The sequence below is a fragment of the Gossypium raimondii genome, chromosome 9 (genome assembly GCF_025698545.1).
Source record: "Gossypium raimondii isolate GPD5lz chromosome 9, ASM2569854v1, whole genome shotgun sequence".
NCBI lineage: Eukaryota > Viridiplantae > Streptophyta > Magnoliopsida > Malvales > Malvaceae > Gossypium > Gossypium raimondii.
In genome coordinates, this window is record NC_068573.1 from 48,906,567 (window position 1) to 48,927,575 (window position 21,009).

Genomic DNA, 21,009 nt, shown 5'->3' on the forward strand with positions numbered 1-21,009 from the left:
TTATACTCATAATTATACTGTATTTATATTAATAAAAATTTAAATAATAATAAACTGTCACGTACTCATATTCAACGTGAGTGAAAAAATCAAAATCATGAAATCAGAAAATGTAGGGATTAAATTTTAAATTTTTAAAAAATATAGGGACTGGTAGGAGAATTGAACTTAATAACAATCTACTGCAACAAATGGGGTTCTAATTAAAGGGCTTTGTTTTCATTTTAATTACGGCTTTCGCCATTGATCCTTCGGTTCTCTGCTATATCCACGCGCTTTCTTTCGTCCATCCAATAAAAAACACACAGAGATTCCCTAAACACGTGTTATTTTAATACCCAATCATTACTCGACACGTAATACCATAGTACAGAAGATGCAAAATATCTCTTTAATAACGTCACCTTCTTAATTTAGTTTGGACTGAGTTTTCTTTTTAATTTGAATAGTTTTAAAAAATCGATTTAATTCAATTTATTTTTCTATTACTTTTAAGTTTTAGATTTTTGGATTTATTTTAATAAAATTATATCTTATTTTATCAAATAAATAATAAATATTTCTTATATTTTATTTTTATTTTTATTTTTAAGAAAATGTTTTTATATGAAACTTTTTGACTTATTTTTACTATTTTAAATATAAAATATTTACTTTTTCATGATAAAGAGTTAAATTTAATTACAAATTAAATAAAAATAAAATACGGTTAAATTCCATGATGATGCTTTTTTTTAATTGTATTTCAAAACTATACAAGTATTTCAGTTCGGATTGATTTTTATTTTCATGTTGATGAGCAATTAGTGACTTCGATCAATTAAAATGAAAATTGAATTCCTTGATTAATCGTACATTTTATCTGATTAATCGATAGATTTAAATTTTAACTATCTTAATTGAATCAACTTAATATAGATCACTTCAATTCACTAATTATTTTTCTATTTTCTCCTTTCAACCTTCAAGTGTAAAAATAATAATAAACAATAATAAAATGATTATTTTGATCACGTATTTATAATAAAAAGATTTGTCTAGAGAATAATTAAATTATGAATTTGAATATCTATTCAAATTTTGTGGGTTCGAACATTGAAAAAATTTTAAAACCATCTAAAATACGAGCTCAAGGTTCGAATCCATCCTTTCTATTTTATAATTATATTATTTCAATTCATATATCTTGTAATTTAAAATACTTATTTTTAAATTTATAGTAATATGTAGTACTATATGTAAGCATTAAACACGATGTTAAGTTCCATATATATATATGGTTTTAATAAAGGAAAATATATAATTATTAAAATTAAAATTAAAATAATTTAAATATTTTTCAAAAACAAATCCATAATTTATGGCTGGCCTGAAATAGCTTGGGTTAGTTACATATAAATAAAGTTATTATTTGTCTTTGTAGATAAAAAATTATTTATTGTTATCTACTAAATTTATATCTTTGAGTAGGTTTTTATTTTTGTAGATTTAGACAACTATCCAAAAAATCAAGTTTCCGAACTAGAAGACTTAAGGTGTCGAGCACTGCGAGTAAAAGGTTTCTCAACTCGAGACCCCACCTCCTTGCAAGCATCATCATGGTTGAAATAGTCGGGAATAGAAAATCACGCATAGTTGAGATGAATGCTAGGCAAAAGTCTCTATCAACTGGATGTAACTAGATATAGCAACAACTCGGAGGTGTAGCTGAGGGGTTGGCAGGAGCCTACTGTTAAGCCATTTAAATTTTTCAGTAAAAGTAAACTTACACTTTAACCCCTTAAAAATGATAAAAATTTAATTTAATCATTTAAAATTTATAAAAATATATGCTACTAAAATAATGAAATTGTATTTTTACTATCATAAAAATTACAATTTAATTTCGAACCCCCTAACAAAATTTAATGGCTTCGCCCTTACAACAATATAAAATGGAAAAAAAATCAATACAATCATCTTCCTATTCCAACAAAATTTTTATATCTATCAAATCAAAATTCAATTTCACATTATTTCTTTAGGGACTTTATATTTTTATTCATAGCATCATTTTATAAGAGGTTTTAATTTATTTAATTTAGTCCATAATGGTACAAAGTTTTCTAATAAGTTCAATTTACTCTTTAATTTAGTCTTTATCACCATCAAAGCCTAATAACTATCAATTCCTTCAAATTAAGCCCAAAATCACCAATTTATTTCTAATGGTAATTTTCTAAAACTTAATAATTGAACAAATTGATAATAAGCTAGTTAATCAAGCACTTGTAATCATAAATTTATGAAAATTACAAGAAAAATGACTTAACTAACTTACAAATTGATGGTCGAGTGCAAGCTTTAAAAAATGGTGATTTTCTTTGTTTTTGACGGTTGAGCAGTTGAAGAAGAAGATGATATGTTGTCATCTCCACTAAGTTAACTTATATTCTTAGATTATATTATAATTAATCTTAATCAATTAGTTAATTAAGAAATTATTATGATTATTTTAATTATAATTAAATCTTAATGGAATTAACCATCATCATCTACCAATTCATATTAAATAATGGTTAAATAATCATTTTAACCGCTATCTAAGTTTCTTAATCAAAATTCAATAACGTTTGAATTTTATAAATTAATTTCTGAACTTTAATTAATTATTTTTTAATTAAATTACTTAATTGAATTTCAATATATGTTGATAATAATTTCATTAATCTTTATATTTCATCTTTACGGATTCAATTTATAGAAATTAGATTTTAAAATCGTATTTTTCGACATCACGATCTTTACCGTAGCCGTAGCCGTAGCCATAAGGCTATTGTTATTAAGTTTATTCTTTTTTAAATCGTCATGTGCTCTCTTTTCTAATCGCTTTGTTATTTAATCTTGTTTCTTAATTCTTTTTTGAAGCAATAAAATGATTGTGGTGATCGCGTTAATTATTTACTCCTACGTTGCTGCTGCAGCTTATGTGGTTGTTAGCTAACAACATTTCATACGGACTTTTGCTCAGGATTCATCCCCGCTGGTGTCTGATTTCTTGCCTTCGATTATTCCATTCGTGCAGATGTTTGTGGTGGGTTGGGATCCTATGTTGAGAATCTTTTAACTGTCTACGGCCGGCACCTCGATTCTTCTTCCTGCAAACACTTTCCGCCATCATCATTCAGTGCGTGTCTATATCATGCACCAGGTGTTCCTGACACATGGTTTGCTGAGATCAACGAACATGACGTTCTGTGTACTGATGCTAATGCTGGTATATGTGGTAATTCTCTAAAAATGAATCTTTCAGAGAAACTATGACTATAACAGCTTGAATCTTAATTTACTTTGGAAACTTTAGGTTCAGCAGCTCGAATTTTTCAATTTAATGTTTTCGAAGTCAAGATTCAATCTATTCCGGTTTAGGTTCTCCAAATATTTACAATTTTAGAAAATTACAGCATATACCACCGTTAGCAGCAGTACACAGCGCGATGTTCGTCGATATTAGCAAACCATTGGTCGGGAACACTTACCGCCTCATCAAAGTTGAGAACGAGCAGCAGAACAGTGCAGGATCGGACAGATGACAAACTTGGATACACACCGGATAATTCTGGAGGAAGGTGCTTCCACGGAGAAGAATCAGGGTGCCAAGCATGGAGAGTAAAAAGTTTTTCGGTCAGGACCCCAACCCACAGCAAACATCACCGCGGATGGGATGGTGGACGATAGGGGTGTTTAAAATTCGGTTAAAATCAAATTAACCGATTAAATCGATCTAAATCGGTTAATTGGTTGGTTAATATTTTTTTGAAAGTTTGTTTATTGTTTAATTCGGTTCGAACCAAATTAAACAAACTTAATAATTAATAATACAATTTTTTATAGTTTTATTTCGATTAATTCAGCCAAATGAATATTATCAAATTATTTATTTAATATATTTTATACTTTTGGTTTAATCAAAACAACATATTAAAATACAATGGTTCTAATACTTATCTACATTAAAATAAAAAGGATACATTTATCAATACGATAATGATAACATTGCACTCAACCTATAAATAGTCTAAAAATGTATTGTTGGAATAGGACTAAATCATCGGCTGAATCGAGAATTAATTGATATATGAGTCTGAGCAATGGATTAGACTAACCTTTGAATGGACCACTTAGAATCAATAAAAAACGGAAACTAAAACAAAAAAATTGACCAATGAACTAAGATATAAATTTATAAATTTTTTTATGAATTTTTATTTTTATTTAATTATTATTGGACCGAAGATTGAACCAGTGATCTGGCTGGTTCTAGCGTCAAAACATTGTAAAAAGATTAAATTTCAAAGTAATAGAGGGATTAAAATCAGAATTAACTCATAAATTTCAACATATTAGAGGGATTAAAACTATAATTAAACCAAAAATAAGGTGGTTTATCAACCCAGGCTTTGATAAATCCGCCTCCCTCTCCTAACTCTTCTTGCCAACGGACTTAACAAAGCAGAACACATTCCTCACTGTCTCTATATTTCTCCTCAGATCTCTCTTTTTTTCTTTCACCCAAATAAAGCATTCCCTCTTTTTTCTCTCCATTTCTCTCTCATTTTTCCTCTTGCCAAACAGGTTTAAAAAAACAAGAAAATGCATTCTATTTGCTTTCAAGCTACTGGAGTTCCTAGATCGAATTACATTTTCGATTCTTGTTCTCCTGCTTTAGCTATATCCAAGCCGATCAATCTCCGTTTCTGCGGACTTAGAAAGGAAGCCTTCGGTTTCTCTGGTTTGACTCACTCGAGTTCTGGCCGAGTTCGTTTCTCGAGTCGTGGACATTCTAAGAAAGTCTCTGCTTCCGCTGAAAGCAACGGAAGTCCTCCTAAATCGTTCGATTATGATTTGATTATCATCGGTGCCGGCGTCGGTGGACATGGAGCTGCGTTGCATGCCGTCGAGAAGGTAGTTTGATCCTTTGTTTTTTTTTTTCACTTAAATTTGAAACTATTTATCCTTGTAGTTTCAGCTGAAACTTACTGAGATCATTTTTCTGTCTTTTTTCTAGAAGTGGATAATTATTCAAACTTGGCTTTCTTATTCTGTCATTTAATTTTTACTTCAGAATCTAAAGAAGCTTCCTAGTTTTTAGTTATTAATCGTTGGCTTAATTGCGTTAAGTGAAGATCAATGGTGGATTTCCTTGTGAATGTATTGTTTATAACGGTCTTTCAAGCAATTAATACTCGCTTTTAGAAGACATTGATTTCGTTTGAGTGTAATTATTCTGTAGTAATATGCGGTTTCTACTCAATGTTTGAAATAGAATTTTATTTTTTCTGCTTTGCTTTTTGCAGGGATTGAAAACTGCTATTATCGAAGGAGATGTGGTGGGAGGAACGTGTGTGAACAGAGGTTGTGTTCCTTCGAAAGCTCTCTTGGCTGTGAGTGGTAAAATGCGTGAACTTCAGAGTGAGCATCACATGAAGGCTTTGGGTTTGCAGGTAATAGGATTGAATTGTTGTGATCGGTTATTTGAGAACTTAAGCCGAAGCACACAACATTAGTTTGAAAGAAATTAGCATTTGCATTTAAAATTAGTTTCTAGGTTCAGCATGTGTTTATGGTGCAACTAAATGACTAACATATATCTCTGCTGCTGACCAACAAGATTCCATGTCATGAAGTTTCTTAAGCTATAATATGGCGAACTGTGGTTTCTTGACTATTTTCACATTCTGTAATAACCTCTTATCATTTCCTTTTCTCCTGATCTTCATGTTACACATGGTAGGTGTCTGCTGCTGGGTACGACAGACAGGGAGTTGCTGACCATGCAAATAATCTTGCTTCGAAGATTCGAAGCAATTTGACTAACTCAATGAAGGCGCTTGGAGTAGACATATTGACCGGTGTTGGTACCATTGTGGTAAAGCCTAGCATATATATCCTGTAACAAAATGTGTATTCTGCAGTTTTCTGTAATCTCTGGTATCCTTACATTTTGTATGTGTACTCAGGGTCCTCAAAAAGTGAAATATGGGAAGGTTGGTTTTCCTGATAACATAGTAACTGCAAAGAATATAATCATTGCCACGGGTTCTGTCCCCTTTGTTCCCAAGGGCATTGAAGTTGATGGTATGAGATTTTTTCATTTTCTTCTCTTTAATCTGTCTCTATGGTCTACTTTTTCATTAAATGTTTGATCAAAAGAAATCTGGGTGTTCAAGACTGCTCAGGCACTTGTTAAGAGTTTTACTACCCATGATACTCCTTTTATTGTCTCTATGGAGCAATTTGCATGAGATTTTTGGATGGTCATATGTCATATAACAAAGACATGTGCATCAGTTTTATTAAGTGAAATGTGGGTATAAAGTTTAGATAACAAACTCCTAGTTATTCAATTACAGTCAAACCGATGGAAATTTGCATCTGCTAAATATACATGGTAGTTTGAGTTTATCAACCAGCCGGAAATAAACTTTTTGAGTTCAACATTTATAGAAGGATGTGATCATATAGCAATGATTTTCTGTTTTATTAGTATTCTAGGATTTTTTCTAATCATTCAGTGATAACCTGCAGGGAAGACTGTTATTACCAGTGACCATGCCCTGAAATTGGAGTCTGTTCCTGATTGGATTGCGATTGTAGGAAGTGGTTATATTGGTCTTGAATTCAGTGATGTATACACTGCACTTGGAAGTGAGGTGACACCATGTTCTTTTTTCTTCTTCTTATTTTATATGAAATGAATGTAGGAATCTTGCTTTGAGGATTAAAATACTGTAAATTTACGTTATGTTTCATATTAAGTTTCCACACCATCTGTTTTATCCTAGTTACAGACCTTCATTATGTTTTATCCTAATTCCTAAGTTACTGCAATATGTCCTTGTTCTTTTATTCCAAGGCAACAAAGTTTACATAACAGGTTTATGCAGGTCACCTTTATTGAAGCTCTAGATCAACTTATGCCTGGATTTGATCCTGAGATCGGTAAGCTGGCTCAAAGGGTGTTGATCAACCCTAGGAAAATTGACTATCATACAGGAGTATTTGCAACAAAGGTAATATATTGTTTAGATTTGTGTGTACTTTGGGTGGCTGTTAGATTAATCGATGACTGAGTTTCCTTGGTTTTTATTTAGATCACTCCTGCAAAGGATGGAAAACCTGTCATTATTGAGCTTATTGATGCCAAGACCAAGGAGCCCAAGGACACCTTGGAGGTATGTCCATTGTACACTTTTCAATGGAAACTCCGGTATCTGCCTTTTCTTGTTTGCTAGTTATAGCAGCATATTTCCTCTGTAGACAATGCCATCATGCACAAAAATTGTCGGCTTATGATGCTTTTCCTGTTTCTTAAGTAGCATACCTGCTTGGCCTTACTCAATGGCATCTGTTAAAGTGACATTTTTCCCCGTTCTACTCCAGGTAGATGCAGCCTTAATTGCAACCGGAAGGGCACCATTCACCAATGGTCTCGGCTTGGAGAATGTAGGTCTTCTTGATGAATACTGTAATATGAAACTGTCCACTAAAAGGAAATGGATTAAAACTTTCGTATTCTTTTTTTTTCCAGGTTAATGTAGTAACACAAAGGGGTTTCGTGCCTGTTGATGAGAGGATGCGAGTAATTGACACAAACGGCAATCTGGTTAGTTTTAAACTTTGTTCCGGCTATATATTCTCCCACACAACTCCTAGTTAATGCTAATCTTGCATTTGAGTGTTAGGTTCCTCATTTGTACTGCATTGGTGATGCAAACGGAAAAATGATGCTTGCTCATGCAGCAAGTGCACAAGGAATTTCAGGTAAGTGCCTGCTAACTTTATTCTTTACTAATTCAAGACAATATTTTCGTTTAGATCCACCTCATTTTTTCTTCCCTTAAAACTATCTTATCAGTGGTGGAACAAGTGACAGGACGAGATCATGTGCTTAATCACCTTAGCATCCCCGCAGCCTGCTTCACTCACCCTGAAATAAGTATGGTTGGGTTAACAGAGGTAAGCCTTACAAACACCCTTGTTCTTTTTATTCATTATCAAGTTTAAATTGCTGGATAAAAGATTGTGTGCATGGTGTTCAAATTTTGACATGCTTTTAATTCACAGCCTCAAGCAAGGGAGAAAGCCCAGAAGGAAGGATTTGAAGTAGGCGTTGCCAAAACAAGTTTCAAGGCTAACACGAAGGCACTTGCCGAAAATGAAGGGGAGGGACTTGCTAAGGTTATTTCTCTTCACACTTGTCTAAACCAATAAGCAAAATTGACTTGTTTTCTTTTAGTCCATGAGGTTCTCCGTCTGTTGTAGAAAAGTTGGTCTCCCGATTTTACAAAAAATGCTTGAAACAAATATCTTATCAAACTCTTAAAAACGATAAAAAAAACACGGTTTCTCCGCATCCTTTTCTTTTCTCTTAAACATCATCGTTGTCTATCAGTACAGTTGCTAACTTCTACCCATGTTATATATCCATGCAGTTGATATACAGACCTGACAATGGCGAGATACTCGGAGTTCATATATTTGGCTTACATGCAGCAGACCTCATACATGAAGCATCAAATGCCATAGCTTTAGGAACACGTATCCAGGTTTGTCTTCGGTACAAAAACCAACTCATTTTTTTAACCACATTCGATCTTGTAATTAAGACCCTTTCCTCCCATCACGCAGGACATAAAATTCGCCGTTCACGCTCATCCAACACTTTCTGAAGTTCTGGACGAACTATTTAAATCAGCCAAAGTGAGTTTCTGATATATATTTTTCCCGTTAACCGTTTTCAATTTCACGGCAAGTTCATATTTTCCCCACATTCCAACCAGGTTAAAGCTGCTGCTTTGAGCCACGGTCCAGTAAGTGAACCGGTTGCAGTCTAAACCCTTAATCGACACTTTTCGGATTAAAAAAAAAGGTATAAAATTTTTGAAGAACTTTGCTTGTATTAGGGACTATCAAGAAACATCACGGAGGAATTTACTTATAAATCTAAGATGATCGTTGTGCCCGAAGCTTTTTACAACATAGTCTCGTCGTTTGTTAAGTTATTTTCAAAAGCAATGCAGATATAGCTGTGCCGATATTTTTATTTATCCATTTTGGAAAACTGTATTCCTTGATGTTCGTGAAATAAATTATACTTAAATTTTTTATTTCATTTTGAAAGGATTTTTGCATTTACAATTTATTTGAATATCATGTCTTTGCAAATTAATTCTAGACTTCTTAACATTTGATTTAACCTAATGCCTGCATTCATGCCATCAACAAATGAAATGCACAATTCTACCAAATGGTTCTAAATCTAATTTGTGTCGGTGAACAAATGAAATGCTTTGAAAAGCTGGTGGTCAAGCTATTGTTTTGCTTCAATTGGTTTTTTTTTTTCTTTCAGTTGATTTGTATTGATTTTTAAATTCACTGATTCAATGATTTTCGTCATTCAATACTCTAATCAATTTCTAGTTCAATTCAAATAATTATATCGAGAAATCAACAAAAACTGTTTTGCTTCATGGACCGCGACTAACCATAAATGTCAATTCTTTATATTACAATGTACGATGCACAAGATATAAGTTGAATTAGAGTTGCTGGTTGCAATGGTAATAAGATATATTGTAGTAAGAGGGTGTGAGTTTAAATCTTAAAGATACATCGTTAGATGAAAAATTTACTAATTCAATAAGATAATAATGAAAAGAATTAATTTTATGTAAATATTATTAGAAAAAGCAACCATATAACCTTAATCATGAAAAATACCTTAATCATAAAATTCAAATTAGCGATTACAACTCACAATTCATTAACTCAAATCATTTTTCAAATTGATTCTAAAATTCAAACAACTCTATCTAATTTGAAATTTATTTTTTCAAAATCAATTCAACCTAATTTCAAATTTCTTAACTATGTTATTAAGTCAAACTGATTAATTCCCAATCCTATCAATACAATACATCATAGTCATTCATTTTATTAAAAATACATCTTAATTGATTTTTGCTTGATTCGACTGGTTTTTACTCCGATTCAATCTCTCTCCAATTTTATAATATTGGTTAAACTGATCTTCAATTTTCGACTCAACAACTTCAACCGACGCCCCTATTTAGAAATGAAATTTATATATCCACTAAAATTGAAGTGTAAACCAAACATCATGATCATCCACAGCTAAAAGAACCCAAATTCCAATGCCAATTCAATGAATTGGGACTTTTAACATTAAAAAGAAAACAGTAGATAAACTCGAAACATGTTCTCAATATTGATAAGCTCAAAGCTTCAAATATTTTATAACAAAGATAATCATCAAAATAGTGCTTATGTTGAAAAAAACAAAGCCCTAATCTCCATTGAAACAAACAAAACAACCATAATTAGAAAACCCTAACCCAGGCTAGAATTTTCTTTTACCCCACTAAAAGCCTACTCTTCTTCATTGGCTGATTCTCCATTCTTCTTGTTGTGTTTCCTTGCATACCTTTGGTTCCTCAAGAACTTAGGATCCATCTATAAATGAAAAAAAAATACAATCTTTTATTAAAAAATTTGAAGGAAATCAAGCAAATTTCACATAAATCGATTAAAAAAAGCTAAATACATACCCCTTTGGTGGAAGTGTGGCGGTGCCTCTTGGGTTTCTTGATTCCATTCTTGTGAGCCTTGTAAGATTGGTTGTGAGCCGTGTGATTCTTTGACTTCGCCATTACTGCAAAACCCCAAATCCAAAAACAAAGAAGATGGTGTTAACTTGATTTTTGTAGACAAATTAATGCTTTTATTTTTTCACATTAAATTGCAATAAGAAGCTTACCAGAGTAAAGAGAAGCTGCGGCACTCACTGGGCTTTTTGAATGGTGAAAAGAAATAAAAGTAATAAATTTTTGCCCCTTTTATTTGGAAAAAAGATTTGAAACCCTAGTTTTTTATGTTTAATAACGAAATTGCCCTCAATTTTTTGGGCTTATTTTTTATGTTTATTAAGCTTTTCATTTGAAGCCCAAACATTATAGGCCGATACAAATATTGAAGCAATTCAATCTTCCTCCTACCGGTTGAATTAATTGGACCAAATCGGATTCTAATGACCATGCCTGTAATCAGGGGTCGGCCCTTCCCTAGAATGGGAAAAATTCACAGTAGTCCCTTTAAATTTTATAAAATTATAATTTAGTAAATGATTAAAATACATTTCAGTCATTTAAAATGATAAATTTTTAATTTAATCCTTTAAAAATTATAAAATTACATTTTAATTCTTATAAAATTACATAACACAATTTTATCCCAAAATTAACTTCTAGCTTTGCCCCCACCTATAATCCTTTCTATATCATTATAATATTAAGAAAAGAAGAAAGATAAAATTGATAAGATTTAAACTTGTACGCAAATTGAACAAAGTTTTGCTTGAAAGTTTTGCTTGTTGATAGAATCTTATTCTAGTTGTCATTTCTCACTTATGTTTATTATATTAATCCCTAACCTTTTTTTGCATATTTAAAATCCAGCCCTCCACTTTTGACAACATAAATTCGTTTTTAATAAACTATTTTTTGAAAAAAAAGGAAAGATAAGATAGGAATTGATGAAAATAAGCAGACAAGACTCAAGAGTCAAGAGTGCCATTTCTGTACGTCACTTAATTCCTTTTTTTAAGGATAAGAATGTTCTATTTATTAATTATTATATAATTATTATTTTTTATGTGACTATTATTGAAATCTCAATTCCCCAAATTTCAATTCAAAACATTTAGTTTTATCAACTTCCACCTAATTGAAAGGAAAATGATGATCCCGTCTAAATTGATTTAGTTCTATAAAGGGTTAATAACACCTTATGTCCTCAATTTATGGTTTGAATTTTAATTTAATTTCTGAAGTTTGAAATGTTTTAATTGAGTTCTTAAAATGTAAATATTGTATTAATCAAATTCTTTCATCAACTAAACATTAGTTTGAAAGTTAAGTGCCAACTCGAATGTGGTATGAAACATATTTAAAACACGTAAATCAAAATTTTAAAATATATATATCAATTACATAGGGGATGTTTAACCCTAAAATAAAAGTTGAATAAGTTAATTCAATCTCATCCTAAAATTGTTCAGATTTTCTAGGGTAGTTAAAGACCCAATGTTGGTCCCATTTAGAACCAATCGTTAGCCATTCTTTTGCATGCAAATTGTCAAGTGTCACGTTTGGGGTGTCAATTTAAAACCTAATTATTTAAACCCCACAATATCCATAAAATACATGTTGCTTTGAATTATGTTTTTGGGATATTAGAGTTTGATTTTAGCAAGAAAACAGCTGGGATTGGCTGCCAATGTCTGCAAACCCATACCTTCACATCACCTATTATCTCACAAATATTTTATACAAATTTTAAATGTTATTTTATAGTTTCATTATTTTTAAATGGATTTTTTATCAAAATATAATTTATTATTGATTAATTTGTAAATTTATTATTTTAAAAGGACCAAACTAAAATAAATTATTTTTAGAAAGACTAAAATCCTACCACCCCGCAGCTTCACAGAATATTCACAATATGAGTTTAAAAAACTATGTAAAAATATGGCAAAATACCATTAAAAGCCATTTTAAAAAAAAATTATTGAAATGGGCCTGGTAAATAATTAATTACCGGAATGATCCAATTCCTCGAAAGTGCGTCCACGTCATCTCGTTGTCAGGGGACGTTGCAGGAAAACGCTTCTTCAAGGAAGCGCTTTGTCTACGTGGGCAGAAAGCACGCCCTCAAGAACGCGTTTTCTTGCCACGTCAACGCTCCCTTGGGGATGTGTTTTGCCCACGCGTGAACGGTAGCAACAACTGCTTTTTTGACCGTTGATGTCCCCCCAACAGTAAAAAAAAAAAAAAAAACTATAAAAATCCCCCTTTCATTTTTTTTCACAACATAATCCTTTCTCTCAATTTCTCTCTAGTATTCTCTCAATTTCCTCTCAAATTCTTATTTTAAAAAGCTTTAATTTTTTAATTATTTTTAAAAAAGTTTTGAATTTTTTTTAAATCGTAAAAATTTGTACGAATTTAGCAATGGCCGGAGAATTAATTCGTCTTGATGACAAGCACATATCCGTCGAACAAATGAAAATCGTAAGTGTTAAATTTAATTTTTAAATATTATTTAAGATTTTTTTATTTATGCAATTTTAAATAATTATTATTTATTTTATTATTTTTTATAAAAGTCTGTTGATCGGATATTGCAATGCTATATCCGTAATATGCATGGTCCTCCATCACCGTTGGTAGAGAATTACCTGCAGGAAGCAGGTTTTTGGCACGTGGCGACGATAGACCAGGGATGCAAATTGGACCCGAAACTTATCAGTGCGTTGATTAAGAGGTAGAGACCTGAGACGCACATATTCCATCTTTCATGTGGAGAGTGTACTATCACTTTGGAATATGTGAATTTGCAATTGGGATTACCGGTGGACGAGTACGCAGTCACCGGATCTGTTCAATCTGGTGATTGGGGAGCGGTATGCTATGAGCTTTTGGGCACTATTCCAGAGAATATTAACAGAGGTCGGATCGAGATGGGCTGGTTACGAGACATATTCCCAAATCCGGATGATGATTCTACCGAACTAGAAAGAATCCGATATGCTCGAGCATACATTCTTCAGATAATTGGAGGTTACCTAATGCCGGACTTGTCACGGAACCTTGTACATCTAATATGGCTGCTGAAACTCGTTGATTTTAGAGAACTGTGAATTTGGTTGGGGGTCTGTCGTGTTGGCAACATTGTACCGGGAGATGTGCGAGGAGACGCGACCGAATAAAGCGAAAATTGGAAGTTGCCTGTCACTACTGCAGTCATGGGCACGGTTTTGCTTTCCATTTTTACGTATTCGAGTGGACCACCCATATACATTCCACTCATAACGAGGTAAATTTTATATTAGATTTTACAATTATTACGTAGATTTGAAATATAATAATTTGCTAAAAATTTATTTAATTAGCTGGAACCATTCGGCAAGTTATGCTCGACTACCTACCTCTCTTGAAGATATACGGCTTCTATTAGACCAACAGTCGGAAGCACAAGTAAGTATTAAATAAAATAGATATTTCCATTGTGAGCTAGTCGATTGGTATTTAGCATTTAGTATTTAGTATTATGTATTATGTATATAATTAATATTTCCATCATGTTCATATAGTTTCAATAGGCACCATACGAGGATCCGGTAATTCAGGCAGTAATTCCGGATGAGTACTTCCAAAATCCAAACTCTTAGATGGATATTGCCTGTAGTACTTGGAAGCATTGTGCCTTATGCAATACCGATAGTGTGTGCGTTGCCATAAGCTTTCCTGTCGATCAATTGCAACTAGTATGTCGGTGCCCTGATCTGAAATAACACAGATATCAGGTTGGGGGCACACATGCCTCCTTAACCTAGATAGAAAGAAATCTCAGTCATCAGCTGACTTCCCCGGTGTTATTGCAAATGCAATTGGAAGAATTCTCCCACCGCCATCCTGTGCCACTACTAGCAATAGCTGATGGGTATATCTACTAAACATAAAAGTACCATCAATTTGTACCAATGGCTTGCAGTATGAAAATGCGTCTCCGCACTGCTTAAAGGTCCAAAACAGACGTTTGAACACTTAGCATCCACGTAGCAATCGGCCGTTGTAGTACGCATATTCCGTTTCAAGGTCTATTATGCAACCTGAGACGTATCTCTCTAGCACTTGACACCACTGCCATATTTCATTATATAAAGCGTCCCATCCACTATGCATCTTCTCCAACGCCTTCTTCTTAGCTATCCAAGCCTTGCGGTAAGAGGGCGTATACCCCATTTGGCTACGAATATTGGCAATTAATACCGGTACTGAAGTCTTGGGATCTGCCTTCACCGTGGGTAGTATCAAGCTAGCTAACATAGCTGAATCCATCTTGGGATGATCTTGTGAAATACCTATAAACGGAAGACATTAAATAATGCAACATTACATAATAACAGTATTATTCAGCAACCCTAAATACTATACCTGCAGCACATGTATGTGGACCTTTGTACTTTTTTATCTCCCACAACCCTGTCATTTTCCTCAACGAGGCGTAGATTTTTCATGAACATGATCGTCTTGCACTGCACACTCCCCTCAAACTTATCAGCTTTGGATTTAACCACGTGGTAGTTAACGCCGTTATTGATGCTATGTTGTTTCAAAGCACCAATAAAACTATCTTTGTTGGAAAACTGATTACCAACTTCAAATTCACCAGAATCTAGTACCAAACTTGTACGATCACGCAACCGGTATGGTAGATCTGGAAACTCCAACGCATCATCTGCAAACAGGTCGACATTATGCATGTGGGTTGGAGGTGAGTATGCCCTGAATCGTGAATTTTCTTCTTCATCTGAACCCCCATCAACATCTTCAGGTTCAGTTGGAATAGGCTCCGGTTCAGAAAATAATGCAACTTCTGCACCATCGGGCACGGGCTCTCGAGGTGGATCCACATCGGAGTCATCTTCTAACCCACTATTATCTGCAACGTACGAGGTCCCCTCACCGGTGGACGTTGTAGGGAGTACATCATCCCTTCTGCTGGGCGTTTCATAATGTCTCCAATTGGATGTAAATTGCCAACCATTAGAAGTTGATGTTGATTCCAGTACGTATTTCCAGCATCAAACATCGACCCACAGAGGTACATGTCCCATCCACCGACAGAGTGTCTTGTAAGGGATGTGCATTCCATATCGCTACCAAATATGGGCTATTCCATGTTTTGTAACCCACTAACCGAGTGTCGGGCAGGGGTCGTGTATACCTCTCGAACAGCAGTCGCAAGTACATCATTTGGCGATGTAAATTGTACATATAGCTCAATATAAGGTGCTCCATTAGCAAAATGAGTTTGCATCATTGCCTCCAAGCTACGAGCACATTTTATGTCGAACAAGTCATATGTCACCAGATCAACAGAAGAATAAAATCGATACGTAATAGACAAAACTTTCATTGGCGTCGTTCCGAATATTTTACGCCTAATTCTTTTACGAAGTTCTGTCAAATCTATGTTCTGGTTAAAAACCAGTCGCACTGTATTCTCCGATAAAAAACACCGTTCTCGGTGTGGCAAACCTCACCATCATAGTAAATAACAACACTAATACGTTCTCTCATCTTTAATTTCTATCCTTCTTAGCCTCTCTAAATTATTTTTGCTGTAACTTATGCAATCTGAGAAAAAAAATTGCCTCATTTATAGCCTCAGGCCAAACATGCGTTACTGTAGCAAAAGCGCGTCCACGTGGGAGCGATTTCAATACTTTTGCTGATAAAGCATCCTGCTTAAAGCGTTTTTGACACTATTTACTCAGAAACGTCTACTCAAAATTATTTTTTCAGGAGCTACTGTAGCAAAAGCGCGTCCACGTGGGAGCGATTTCAGTACTTTTGCTGACAATGCATCCTGCTTAAAGCGTTTTTGACACTATTTGCTCAAAAACGTCTACTCGAAATTATTTTTTCAGGAGCTACTGTAGTAAAAAACGCGTCCAAGTATGAGCGATTTCCTTAAAAAAATTTTAATTAAATTACTCAAGTAACCCTAAACCCTAATTTAATTGATTTTTTCTTAGAAAAACCATAAACACGAAACCTAATCCAATTTTGAAAATTTTATAATTAATTTAATTGAGAAATCTTAAACCCTAATCTCTTATTTATTTAATTTATTCTCTAAAACCCTAAACCTAAAAACCCTGAAACCTTGACCCTAACCCTAAACCCTAACGACAGGGTAAAACGCTTCCTTCAAGGAAGCGTTTTCCTGCTTCGTCCCTTGACAACACGCTGACGTGGACGCGTTTTCGGGAAAATAGGGCCATTCCAATAATTAATTATTTACAGGGCCCATTTCGGTAAATTTTTCTAAAAAAGGGCTTTTATATGTATTTTCCCCGTAAAAATATATATTTATTAAAATTTATCTATGAACCATACATCTTAGATTCAAAATGTGTATATATATATTTTTTATGTTATATGAAAATATAAAAAAGAGGAATACATTCCTAATATAATATAAAATATTTTGCATATAATGATATTTTAATATTTTTTAATTAAATTGGTGTCCACTTGACTCATGACACTAAATCAGGACTTAAAAGTATATCATATGTTTTATTTTGGACTAGACCTATCCAAAGGCTATTTTCATCTACCCAAACTTGAAAGAAAAAACTAGACTCGAAAGAGTAAAAAAACAATATTGTGAATCTCTTGAACTATCGCATGTTAATATATTAATTGGTACATGAGTTTGACTTCAATATTCAATTTGGTATTTAATTATTTTTTGTCCTAATTTGGTACCCAAGTTTTGTTTCAATGCGTACTTTGATACCTAAGGGTTTTTTTTTTCTTTTCTCAATTAAGTACCTTTTATTTATTTATTAGAGTACATGCGTAAAACATTCATTGGATTGTTTGATTTATGTACCAAATTGAACACTAAAATCAAAATTAAGTACAAAATTGATTGTCGAAGCTAATTTCAACTACTAAACGGTATATTAACCCAAGTATTGCTAATTGGTTTTGTTTTAGAATCTTTATGGCAGTAATATATGGATTTTTTTGTACATGGAATGAGAAAATTCGAATTGTTTTCTTTGGATTTATCCCCTTTTTAACTTGCTTAAAAAAAAAAAAAGAATTGAGTTGGAATATCCACTTTCGTCCTTGCATTTGACCAAAATTAACTCAATTTTGATTAATACAATGAATATGATTTTTTTCCTTACAAGTTAAAGTGCATTTAATTCTTTAAACATGTCCAAATGTGCATATGTTTGGTTAACTTTTTTCAACTTTGGTGGGTTTTTTTTAATAAAACCTGAATTTTCTAGAAATTACCTCATTTTCACATGTTCAAAAGTACAAGAAGAGAAAGTAGAAGACATTTGACAAGTTAAAAGATTTGGAATTATGTGTTGGATATTAATTTTAAAGAGAATAGTATGAATTAATGAAGTTGTTTTTTTTAAAGTTATAATAATTTTAATAGAATTAATTAATAATATTGATATTGATATTATTGTTAGCGTCAAAGAATATGATAAGAATTTACAATAAAATTAATATTAAAAAAGAATAATCCCTTAATAGTATTGGAATATTTGACATCACTAACCATATAAATTGTTGGGGTTTTTTAGGTGTTTAATTTCAATGACTGAAAAATAACTTTGAATTTTCTTTATTCTTTTATTTTTTAAATATAGATATATTTGGTTGGCAATCAAGTTGCAAGTGCTGGTTGATGTTGTTGTTGACATTATGGTCCACAAGGGTGCCTTTCATCCTTGGGAAAGCAAGAGGATGATCATGATTAACATCAATTTAGATATTTGATTTATTTTTTTATACATTTTTATTGAATAATAGTTAGATATGAATACTTAAATTATTATCTGTAATGAATTTGTAAATAATAATTCTCAAATAAGAACAAAATTAAAAAAAAAAGGGTGTTAGAATTAAATTGTATTATAAGAGTTAAAATGTAATTTTATCATTTAATACTTTATATCTTTATAATGCTTTTAAACAACAAAATTAATTTTTATTATTTTTTATCATTTACTAACATAAAATTTACAAAATTTAAAGGAGGAATAGTTAAAATTTCAATTTATGTTTGAATCTAATTTACTTTTGCAAATGGGTTTATATTTAGGCATCCATTATTCATATTTATTATATTTATGGATAATGAGTTTAGATATCCAAATCTATTATCCATTTTATTTTTAAAATTTTTATTAAATTTTTAAATTAATATATAAGGAATATTATAAAAATATTCAAGCATTAGATTTTAGGTCATTTGAAAAGAATAAATAAATTAAAGCATTTTAATACAAAATTTTTAACTTTGACCCCCGAATTTTATAATCTTATCCCAGGCTCCCAAATAAAATTTATGATATCACGCTTGCATATAATCAATATAAGAGAGATGATCTAATATGTATAAATTGGATTTGGTAATCCACGTTGGTTATACTTATATTCAACTGTGCGCTATTCTCCATACCATGGGCATAAATGAAATAAAAAGAGCAGTCCATTAATGTAAAACTAAAAGGGTCTTTAATTCCACACAACAAACCTCTGAACAGTTGAAAATCTCAAATTAATGCTACATGAAACTTTGTAAAGATCATCTTTTACTGACGTGACTTAATTTGATAATGCGAGAAAAAACACATGTAATTTCCAGCGAGGTAAAAGAAAACCCAGTATAATTAATTAATTTTAAAATCCAAAAACATTTCATATATTTTTTTAATGTGTTTGGTGTATGAAAAAGCCGAAACTAAATTATATGCATGACTTCATAATCGTAGGTTAATTGGTATTATGTCTTTTCATAATTTTCTTCAACTTTATGGGTCCCAAAACCAATATTATCTTATACGTCACCAGGCCATATCCAGAAAATATTTGACCAAGTCTTAAAACACTACTTCCATGACATGAATAGTTGATATATTGAACCCACCTTAAACCTCTTCTTTTTATACAACTATATTAAATTAATTGGATTAAATTTAAAATTGGTCCTCATTTTAAAGTTACCAGTTTAAGGTCAGGTTTAGTAATATTATCCAATTAAAGTAGTGAAAACTTTTCAATTTTATATAAAAATTTTGAAATTCATAATTAATCTTTCAGAACTTTCGAAAATAAAGTCTATAAAATGATGAGAAAATTTAATGTTTTATTAGGTAAGAATGGAAACTACATATTTATTAATAGCTAAAAATATTTTGACCCTAAAAGATAACTAACCCAAAGACAAATTGGGATCATTCAGTAATTACACCAAATGTCACCAATTGTTGTGATTATTTAGTAATTATAGAGGAAAACTTATTTTATTTTTACGAGATATTTTGATATTCAGTAGTCATAATGAATCGTGATTAAATTCTAAATCCGCTTTCTCCATTTTAATATTCAAAATAGCTCTCTAAAAATAATAAAATTGTGGATTCATCTTTTAAAATTTCCATAATCACAGGGTAACGTAAACCATTCTAAAACTCATAAATCATTTTCAATTCTCTTCCAACTTTTTGAAACTTTATCTTTGAGTTTTGAATATCCAAATTTAAATTTTATTGTATTTACTCACACACATCGCTGTCTATATAACCAAAACAAGAGCATAATTAATTCCTATAAATTACCTCATAATTTAATATGTATAACACGAAAAGCTAAGGCTAGAAAAGGATTCATTTTGGATGTATTATAAATATTCATAACCCTATAATAAGTAGTCTTCATTAATTGCTTTTATGACCTCAACTAAACAAGGAAGTGCGATTAACATGACTAAGTTCAGACATAAAAAGTAGAAAATTAAAAGATTCTTTGGCCCGTGACCCATTACCACTTGTTCTCTTTATTTTAAAAAATAAATAGATTAGATCGTAAACGGACCATTTCTATTAACAATTTTAACCCTTTGCACTATTAAAAATTAACGTGGCTAACAGAATAAATAGACAGGGCCACAAGTCGCTAGGGGGTAAAATGGAAAATTTGTTATTTAGGCCCCTTTATAATTTATAAGATTTTAAATTAATAATGATAAAATTACACTTTAACCTCCCAAAAAACGATAAAAAATTATAACGATATAAGCTATTAAACGGTGAAATTGTATTATTATTTTTTGATATTATAGTAAAATTGAATTATGTTCAGATGATTTGGATTTATGAATTGAATTTTTTTGGATCAAATAATTTTACAATTTAATATATTAAAAAAAATTACTCGTTTGGCCTGGTAGGTATGGTAAATATAAATGGATGATGAATAAAATATATATTTTAATTTCAACCTGACTAATTCAAATTTCAATCCGAATTATAAATGGTAATATATTAGTTTATTTAAA

The 21,009-nt window shown here is 31.7% G+C and overlaps 2 protein-coding genes across 2 annotated transcripts; one reads left to right on the forward strand and one right to left on the reverse strand.

The window, feature by feature from the left end:
* Positions 1–4,464: 4,464 nt before the first annotated feature.
* LOC105800709 (dihydrolipoyl dehydrogenase 2, chloroplastic) lies at positions 4,465–9,154 on the forward strand. Its single transcript, XM_012631991.2, has 15 exons — positions 4,465–4,944; positions 5,337–5,483; positions 5,774–5,908; positions 6,000–6,117; positions 6,568–6,692; positions 6,927–7,052; positions 7,134–7,214; positions 7,423–7,485; positions 7,571–7,645; positions 7,725–7,803; positions 7,898–7,998; positions 8,107–8,220; positions 8,475–8,588; positions 8,671–8,742; positions 8,823–9,154. Exons 1-15 carry the CDS (start codon positions 4,633–4,635, stop codon positions 8,874–8,876), a joined length of 1,716 nt encoding a protein of 571 aa, XP_012487445.1. The 5' UTR covers positions 4,465–4,632; the 3' UTR covers positions 8,877–9,154.
* Positions 9,155–10,246: 1,092 nt separating this feature from the next.
* LOC105800713 (60S ribosomal protein L29-1) lies at positions 10,247–10,970 on the reverse strand. Its single transcript, XM_012631998.2, has 3 exons — positions 10,820–10,970; positions 10,611–10,714; positions 10,247–10,515 (listed from the first exon to the last, which is right to left on the reverse strand). Exons 2-3 carry the CDS (start codon positions 10,710–10,712, stop codon positions 10,432–10,434), a joined length of 186 nt encoding a protein of 61 aa, XP_012487452.1. The 5' UTR covers positions 10,713–10,714; positions 10,820–10,970; the 3' UTR covers positions 10,247–10,431.
* Between the last annotated feature and the right edge of the window lie 10,039 nt (positions 10,971–21,009).